The 9,258-nt window shown below is 57.0% G+C and overlaps 1 protein-coding gene across 1 annotated transcript; it reads left to right on the top strand.

The window, feature by feature from the left end:
* The first annotated feature begins 3,554 nt into the window (after positions 1-3,554).
* On the top strand, positions 3,555-8,224 carry DUSP4 (dual specificity phosphatase 4). The gene is made up of 4 exons (XM_030492277.1): positions 3,555-4,092; positions 6,669-6,805; positions 7,206-7,425; positions 7,632-8,224. The coding sequence occupies exons 1-4, from the start codon at positions 3,675-3,677 to the stop codon at positions 8,015-8,017; spliced, it is 1,161 nt and encodes a 386-aa protein (XP_030348137.1). The 5' UTR covers positions 3,555-3,674; the 3' UTR covers positions 8,018-8,224.
* The last annotated feature ends 1,034 nt before the right edge of the window (positions 8,225-9,258 follow it).

The following is a 9,258-nucleotide window of genomic DNA, read 5'->3' as shown; positions in this document are numbered from 1 at the left end:
ATGCTCTGCTGAAGGTGAGTTGTGGATGAGCTGCTCTGCTGACAGCCCACCAAGAGCTGCATTTTATCTGCATGCCTTGGAGGGCAGGGTGATGATTTGAGACATGCTTGCTGAAACGTGCTGCATGACCCTGGGTTTAAAGTAATGTCTGGGGCGATGTGAAGCTTCGCCATGAGAAGCCAGCGCAGGAGGGATGCAGGTGGATCCGAACAGCTACCGGCCCTCAGGTACTCCCTTCACCCCCAGGATGCCCCAGGCTCAGCAAGGCGCTGCCCTGGAGCTCAGGTTGCTCATGTGCTTTTGCAGCTGAGGGGTTGGAAAGCGCTGGAAATGAACATTTTCCCCTCCTCCACCTCCATAACCAACCTTGCATAATTTTCCCTTTAGCCTCCCTAGACAGGTTCGTTACAATTCCCCTCCATTAATATGCAAATATGCCCTAGAGGAAAAGAGAGCCTGGATTTATTAACATGAATCTGTTAACTCTGTCGCTGCTGCACTGCCCTTTGCGGATGGGAGGTTGCTTCCTCCGGCCTGGAAGGCTGTGAGAAAGATGCTATGAAAAGAGAACCATAACGTGCAGCGTGAGGACAGAAAGGAGCAATGACCCCGCAGCACCCCGGCAAGGCTGGGTTTTGTGGGTAAGCGTCGACTTGCAAGTTGTTAAGACCTTAATTCTGCCTTTCACTTCTGCCGAAGGCTTTCTGAGCATGCCAGGGCAAATCACTCAACCCTTTGGCTAACCGCTGGGAGCTGCTGGGGGAAGGTGCCAGCATCCTTACGCTGCACCCTCTGCCACGTGCTGAGAGTGGCAGGGATACAGCCGGCTGACCAGGAGGATGGGGACGAATCAAGCCCTTGGGATAACTCCAGTGTAGCAAACCCCTGGCCCATGTCCCAGCCCAGGTGGCACAGAGGGAGGCACATCCGCCCTGTGGCTGAGACCTGCAGCATGATGCAGCACGCCAGGGACCCACATGTGAGCGCTGGGGCTGGGAGCTGGGGGAGCAGAGCCAGGGAAGCCTTCAGGAGCCCACAGGGATCTGGGCTGAGCTCAGCAGGTTGCCCACCCAGGGGGACTCGTGCCTCAGCATTTGTCTGGGCAGGGTAAGCCTTCAGATAGCCAAACAAACGGGTATCTATTGGCTGGCCAGTTCGCAGTTTGGCTCTAATTTGGTTTCCACTGCCACAGTGAGATGAGGTGTAAATTCCTTTTTCTTAATTCAAGGTACATATTGACATTTAATTATGCAAATATGCACCTCCTTTGACAATTGATTTCCCTCCAGCTTCCTTCAACAATTGCCTTTTCTGGCCAGGGCCCTATAAAAGATGATTCTTTGGCTCTGTTGCGAAGGAAATGAACGCCTCTTGCTCTCCCTCTGATTTCTTTTGGTTGTTTGTTTTCCAGCATGATATATTTCAGTTTATGCTAGGCAGATGCCGTTTGACAGGAATATTAGCTTTCACACTTCTCCAGGTTTGCAAAGCCAGAACATGACGCCATACGAGCTTCTCCCATCTCCATCCCTCCCCCTTTCCGCAGCCTTGGCCCCTCCACCCTGGGAATCGTGTTGCTTCTTTTGCCTTGTAGCTTCTGCCTTGCAAGCATTTCTGGTGGCGCTTGGTTGTCCCATCGTAACAGACAAAGTTAACTAGGTTTCCTTCTGAGCTAATTGCAGTGAGGGAAATCCCTTTTTATCTCCAGTGGTGGATCCTGGCTGGGCGGCATCAACTTGGTCCGGTTTGGGCACTTCTCACCTTCAATTTCTCCACCGCCAGCTGCCTGTGAGCCACCATCCTCCTGCACTATGCCAATGGTGCCGCCTTCTCCCACCTCAGACCGATTTGGACCAGTCACGTGCTGGACCAAGAAGGGAAAAATGAGGATGTCAGGCCCTGCCTCCAAGGATATATGCTCTGTGCCCTTGGTCATTCAATTTTAGCGTAAAGGCTGGAGAGAACGGCGCAGACGGCATTGAAGCCATCAGGGTAGATCATCACATGGTAGTGGCCAACATGTCCTGCCCAAGAGGAGCAAAGAAGCAGGATGTTTCGGCATCAGCTCTAGAGTAAAGCTCCCTGAGACATTTTTGATGGTCCAGCTTGAGTTCCAGTCATGCCAGGAGAGCATAATTTTCAATTACTTTGAAATCGGATTCTCCGTTTGAGGTTTTCTGTCTCTGGCAGCGTTCTCTAAGGGAAGAAAGCGTGTCCCTGGCATGTTGCTGGCCAGCCAGAGTCTGCTTTACTTCAGTAGAAATAGGTTTCTTCTTTCCTTGTGCCTGCTGCAGGTTGGAAGGGGATAAAATCAGCCTTCCACCCCTGCTGCAATAGGCAGCGGACTCAAATAAGTTCCTGGAGGGGGGTGTATTACACAAATGGCAGCTACATTTCCCCCATAGCTCAGCTTGGCTGGCAAAGGGCTGGCACAGCACACAAAGGCCGGGGGTCAAAGACCAGGCTGACACAGATGGAGGGGAGAATCCAGCCGCGGTCAGAGAGCAGAGTGTGAGGGAGAGGCAGCAGAGGGACGCAGCTGTAGAACATGTGTGGTAGGCTGTATTCCTCCCATGCAGGCACACACGGCAAGGTGTTACCCTGCCCAAATCGACAGCTATGGGCATGCAGGGGAAGGGAAGTCATGCTGCCTGTCCAAAATGCTGCCCTCTGTGGAAAGTAGTGACCGGGGCAGATGGGCTTGGATAACCATTGGGCCCTTCACCTTACTCCCGCAACGTCCAGGTCTACATCTGGGCACCCTCAGGCCTCTGGAGCAGACCCAACCGGCATCTGCTCTCAAGAAATGCCCTGAGCACAGTTGCTGGCACTGGGGCTGGTGCCATCGCTTTAGTTTGAAAGCAGCCTAAAGGGGCTTTGGGCTAAAGGGGAATTCTGGGTGAAATGACCCGGTGTTAGGTGGTGGTTATGGGGAGACACTTCAGGTCTGCCAATTTTCCCCTTTGATTTTTAACCAAAACCAGTTAATAGTCAAAAGGTTAATAGCCAAACTCCACATGAGGAATCAAACTGAATAGCCTTCCACGGGGCTTCTCCCCAGGCAGTGTGCTGCGGTGTTTTTAACCCTCCGCATCTAACAAGCTGTTCTTTCCTTACAGGGACAACACGGCAGTGGCAGCTACTTGGGGTATAGAGTGAGCTGCAGAGCTTCCTGCGGGCCCAGCCCGGAGCAGAGGGACAAAAAGCAGGAGCAACAAGCGTGTGCAGCATGTATCCCCGTGCCCTATAGCGTGTGCGCGTACACGCATGTGCCCTTCAACCTGTGCCTACCCAGCGGGGTGTCCCCGCCGGGGCGACACCGGGCACGGTGAGGGCGCCTGAGGGCTGCACAAAGGCGCGCCTTGCTCCATTCACAAACCGAGGGCAACATGGCCGGTGTGTGTGTGTGTCTTTTTTTGTGAATGGGAGGCGGTGACGTCGCGAGCGCGCGCGCTCCCGCCCCCTTCGCCCCGCCCCGCCCATTCATCCCGAGCTGCGGGGACCGCGGCGCGGGATGAATGGGCGGGGCGGGGCGAAAAGGGGCGGGAGCGCGCGCGCTCGCCCGTCCCACCGCCCCCGGGGGTAGTAAAGGCTCCGCCGTCCGCCGCCGCGTTCCCCCCCCGCCCCTTCTCCTCCTTTCCTTCTCCTCCCTCCCCGCCGGTCCCCGTCCCGCCATGGTGGCCACGGAGGGTCTGCGGGAGATGGAGGGCAGCGCGCTGCGGCGGCTGGTGTGCCGCGAAGAAGCCGGCGGCGGCGGCGGCGGCAGCAGCAGCAGCAGCAGCAGCGGGCGGTGCCTGTTGCTGGACTGCCGTCCGTTCTTGGCTCACAGCGCCGGTCACATCCGCGGCGCGTTGAACGTGCGGTGCAACACGATCGTGCGCCGCCGGGCTAAGGGGTCGGTGAGCCTGGAGCAGATCCTGCCGGCGGAGGGGGACGTGCGGGCGCGGCTGCGCGCGGGGCTCTACGCCGCCGTCGTGGTGTACGACGAGCGCAGCCCGCGCGCGGAGGCCCTGCGCGAGGACAGCACCGTGGCGCTCGTGGTGCGCGCGCTCCGCCGCGACACGGCGCGCGCCGACATCCGCCTCCTCGCAGGTACCGGCTAACGTGGTGGTGATGGGGGGGGGGGGGAGGGAGGGGGTATTATCGTGATAGTGGTGGTTGGGGGGGGGTTTGCGACCGGTGGTCCCCGAGGTCCCGGGACAGCGGCAACGCCGTCGGTGATCCGTCCGCGGGTGTTGGGCCGAGCAGCGTGTATGTGGGATCCCCCTCCTCCGCATGAGCTCAGCCCCGCGCTGCCGGTGCCCCCAGAACCCTCCCCACACGCCTCTGTGTTTGCCACCGCAGCCACCGGGGCTTTCCCCCCGCCGCGCTCTCAGCGCCGGCATGTAGTGAATGAAGTGCTGCGAGCAGTTGGGGCTGCTGGTCCCGAGAATTGCCGTGAGGTGGTTGAGGGGAGGGGGACGCGCGGCTCGGGCTCCTGGATGAGCTCTGTGGGGGGTTTCTTCTTTGTTTATAGCCTGAGAGTTAATTTATCCCCTGGTTTGCTTACAGCAGGGGTGAGGATGCGTATGCAGGGTAGCAAATCCATTAGGAGGCTTGATAGATGGGGGAGCTGGCACTTGTGTTGTACTAGGCACAGTAAAACCAGCAGGAGCTGTTCAAAGGGTGCGATACGATGTGCTGCTGCGGGAGCGCCGGCACAGCCTGGGCTGGCTCGGGAACACACTCTCTGGTCCTTTGCCATGAGCCGTCGTGGTGCTGAGAGCTGTGCCTGTGGTAGGAAACACCGACCGTGCTTCAGGGGTGGCCTTTGACAGCTGAGGGCTTCTGGTGCCCCCGTGGCAGGGTGCTTGGGTTTTCCAGTCCTTTACTTTTGAGGAACGGGCTCCTAGAGACTCAGTCTCGTCACAGGAGGCTTCTTGCTCCCTTACCACAGAGCTGCTAAAATGGTTGGGCTTTCACAAGAGCCGTGCTAACCCAGCATTGTGCAGGTCCGAGTGCAGATGTGTTGGGTGCAGGTCACAGTGAAGACCCATGTGTGTTTTGTGTAGATCAGGCTGCAGCCAGGCTCCCTGTGAAACTGCCCTACTGGGTGCTGCTGGGTGATGGGTGCCAGCACGGCATGGTTCCTGTGCCGGGCAGGGCCCATGTGCACCGCCAGGAGCCGCACACAGCTGGATGGATGTGGTGCTCGGCCAAACAGGCATTAGATCTGAGGAGGTACACTGAAGAGAAACCTCTTTGTTTGAAAGGGTCACTTTGCCTTTCCGAGGCAGAAGGTGTGCACACATCACCCTAAGCAGCTTCTCCCGCTCAGGATGGTGGGATGTGTGTGCTAGATCCAGGGATTTTGGGATCAGACCTCCTGAAGATAGATGCCTAGCAGGGGCACTTGGTTTTGGGTCCTCTTCCAAATTGAACCAGTAGGACCGCAAAGGGATGTCAGGTCCTGGAAGCGCAGCCTCTGCAAACTGTCCTCCTCCTGTGGGAAGGACAGTGCAAATTCAGGGATGCACACGCATGTTCCTGCTATGAGGTACCAGAGCCCTTCCTTGTGTAGGGGGATGAAACCACGAAGGACACTGGGATACGGGCAGTGTCTGTCTCTAGCTGCCTGGGGGTTCCCAGGGTGCTTTGCTGGGGATGCTTACATCCACTGGTGTTCTGACTGCCTTGTTCAGGGCAGTCTCGGAGCTAAGGCTGGATAAGGAACACGTGTCCTGCTGCGTGTGCTGTGGCAAGCCTGAATGCAGGTGCAGGACTTGCAGTTGGGGTGAGCCTTCAGGAGCTATCCCGGGAATCAGGGCTTGGTCTAGCGAGATTCCTGTGATGATAGTTAAATACCTGATTTCCGTTGGTTTTAAGGCTCAAGGTCAGACTCCACAAGGATGTCAGGGGTTTCGATTTGATTTGAATGAGAGGAGGAAATCTCACCTGAAGGGTTTATTTGCAGCCAACACGGCAGTTTCTCTGACCAGGGAAGCCAATGGGCTTTGCTCTTGTTTTACCTGCTGTTCGGAAGACCTGAGGTCACCTTTCCTTATCCCCCTGGCAGCGGGTCAGAGGAGCAGCTGCTCTTTCCCAGGGCACTCGCCTGTTCAGCTCACACCCGTGTCCTTGAGAGGCAGTGGGCACCTCTCTGGAGAGCGGCTTTGCTATGAGGTTAGCTTCACTGCGCCTGGCCGGTGCCAGGGCTTCCCTGGCCTGCCGTTTTTGGTGAGCTCTGGGCTGGAGGGTCAGGCTGGGAAAGGGGGAGAGCTCTCTGTGCTTTGCGGCAGGATGGTGTACCTGGGGAAGCTAGGAACTGAACAGTCTTTGGCCTGGGAGCAGCTTTTCCCATTGAAGTTGGAGGATGCTGATCCCCTCTCCATCACCTTCAATGGCTTTGGTCTGGGGCTTTGGCTGGCTGTGTATAGGGGACCAAACCCTAGACCAGAGACTTTCAGGCAGCCAAAAGCATTGCAGAGCTCTTGGAGCTCTTGCTCCAAGGGAGTAGTGGGGCCTTAAGGATCCCGCTGTGCTATCAGAAGCCTCGTTGCGCATCCTGGGGCAGGAGACCACTCTCCATCACTGCAGCATCATCTAGTGGTGAAGGGCACGGAGAGATGCGTTAGCTCCGGCTCCGATGTTCTGCAGCGGGATAACGCTTCGTGCCTCTCTCCTTGCAGGGGGTTACGAGCGCTTCTCCTCCGAGTACCCCGAGTTCTGTGCAAAAACCAAGTCCCTGAGCAATGCGTCACCCCCCACCAGTGCCGAGACGCTGGATTTGGGCTGCAGTTCCTGTGGGACCCCCTTTCATGACCAGGTATGCCTAGAAGCCCAGTGCTCAGCTCTTTTGGTGGCTCCTTCCAGAATTGCAACCTGGTCCTGCTGGAGTCTCAATCTCTCCCTGATTCCTGCAGAGCCAGAGTCCGGCTTCCTTTCCTCTGCATGGTGGTCCTCCCGATCCCAGGGTGCTTGTGCTTCCTGGGGAGTGGACAAGCCCAGATCCTGTTAACCACACTTGCCTGTTCCTGAACAGGATGAGGAGGGGAAGGGCTGAAATGGGTTTAACAGCCCAGAAGGGCAGCCTCTGCTCCCTCTTTCGAGGGCCTGGATCAGGTGCCAGGTTCCTGCGCTGCTCAGGGCCTCCAAGCCATCTGGATGTGTCTTGCCCCCCGCTGTCACCCGGTCACCCCCACATCTGTTGTCTTCCTCTGCAACAGGGTGGCCCTGTGGAAATCCTTCCCTTCCTCTACCTTGGCAGCGCCTACCACGCCGCCCGGCGGGACATGCTTGATGCTCTGGGCATCACAGCCCTGCTGAACGTCTCCTCAGACTGCCCCAACCACTTCGAGGGGCTCTACCAGTACAAGTGTATTCCTGTGGAGGATAACCACAAAGCCGACATCAGCTCCTGGTTCATGGAGGCAATTGAGTACATCGGTGAGCGCTTGTGCCCGTGTGTGTTTCACTGGGAGGGAGGTTCCTGCCTCGAAGTCCTGGAGGCTCAGAGGGGACGGGGGTCCAGCAGGATCCAAGCCTTTTTTTGCTCCGGTGGGAGGGAGGTCAGCACCACCTGCAGGTTTGGTGAGGGGTTGGGCTTTGTTGGAAGGGCCTTGGCCTCACGTCTCATCCCTGTTGCCCTCTAGACTCGGTGAAGGAGTGTTGCGGCCGGGTCCTAGTCCACTGCCAGGCCGGTATCTCGCGCTCAGCCACTATCTGCCTGGCTTACCTGATGATGAAGAAGCGTGTCAAGCTGGAGGAGGCCTTTGAGTTTGTCAAGCAGCGCCGGAGCATCATCTCCCCTAACTTCAGCTTCATGGGGCAGCTGCTGCAGTTCGAGTCGCAGGTGTTGGCCACCTCGTACGCAGTGGAAGCAGTCAGTCCCTCGGGGACGCTGCGGGAGCGGGGCAAGGCCACCTCCACACCCACCTCTCCATTTGTCTTCAGCTTCCCGGTCTCGGTCGGTGTCCATGCCACCCCCAGCAGCCTCCCCTACCTGCACAGCCCCATCACCACATCGCCCAGCTGTTAGCTCAGGGGCTGAGGCCAGCCGGGCGGAGAGGGCCGGGCATGGAGCGGGCAGGCGGGCACGGAGCCCTGTGATGCTAAAGCAATAGTGCTGGACACTGCCGTTCACCCTGGACTCAATGTCTTCTTTTCGTAGAGAAATTTCTTACCTCATCTTGGTTTTCTTGCTTTGTAATTTTATGTTTTGAAAGCATGAAAGTTGTAAAAGCCACAAACCCTGACATTGTCCAGGCTCTTTGGGGAAGGAAAACAACAGCATACTGGGTTTCCTCAGGTGCCTGGCCTTCATCTGTTTCCATCCCTATTTGATTGTCTTGTTTTTAAAAGAAAGATGCAGCTCCCCTTCTCCCCATACTTCTGCCCCCAGCTCATCTGGGTTGAAAAGGGAGCACACCCTCTTTTGATTGTGCAGCAGTCTTCCCCCTTGCACAAAGAGACATGGGTGTGTGTGGTGGGTGCTGCTTACCTGAGCCAGTTACACTGGGTGAGGAGCAGAGCTGCAGGCAGAGCCTTGGGGCAAGCAGGAGTGGTGGCACAGGGCTGCCTGCAGTCAGCCTCAGCCCTGCCAGTGCCTGTGATGCAGGAGCTGGCAGGGTCACCAGCTGAGCCCAATTCCTGGGGGGGGAGAGCAATCTCTGTGGTTGGGAGGAGGTTAGGACAGGGAGATGCAGTCCTAAATGATTCTTTTTCTTGCCTCTGTGGATCCCTGGTTCCTGCAAAACTGAGGTCCGACCTCCTGTGGCTTAAGGAAGAGAAAGACGGGGTGGGAGCAGCAGACCGGGCTGCTTCTGATTACTCCCTCTGGTTTCCTCCCCATCCATCCCACTGCTGCTCTTCCAGAAAAGGCAGGACGGGATGTGGGTGTAATGGAAGAGAGAAGCAGCTGGGTGGAGGAAAGGCTGGCCCAGATTCAGCATCTTCCTCCAGCCCTTCTCCACCTGAGCTGGGTGGTGTTCACCTGTGCAAGACTGCTGCAGCTTGTGGTCCAAGCCTGGAGAATGCCTCATCTTCAACCCGCCTGGAGCCGTGTTTCCCCCCAGTCCCATCCAGCACACAAGATGCCTGTGTGGCTGATGTACATATGTATGGTTTTGTTCCCTTTTTATTTTCTAGAAATTAACTTTTTATTTATTGCCTGAGGGAGGGAGAAAACAAACTGTTTGGAGAAAATAAAACTGTTTTCAACAGTTGTGGCTGGAGCAGGTTTGTCCTAAACCCAAGAGAGAAGAGCAGCTTCTACAGAGC

This window comes from Strigops habroptila, chromosome 7 (genome assembly GCF_004027225.2).
Source record: "Strigops habroptila isolate Jane chromosome 7, bStrHab1.2.pri, whole genome shotgun sequence".
NCBI classification, from domain to species: domain Eukaryota; kingdom Metazoa; phylum Chordata; class Aves; order Psittaciformes; family Psittacidae; genus Strigops; species Strigops habroptila.
The sequence above is the reverse complement of the archived record's forward strand: the minus strand, read 5'-3'. Positions and strand labels throughout refer to the sequence as shown.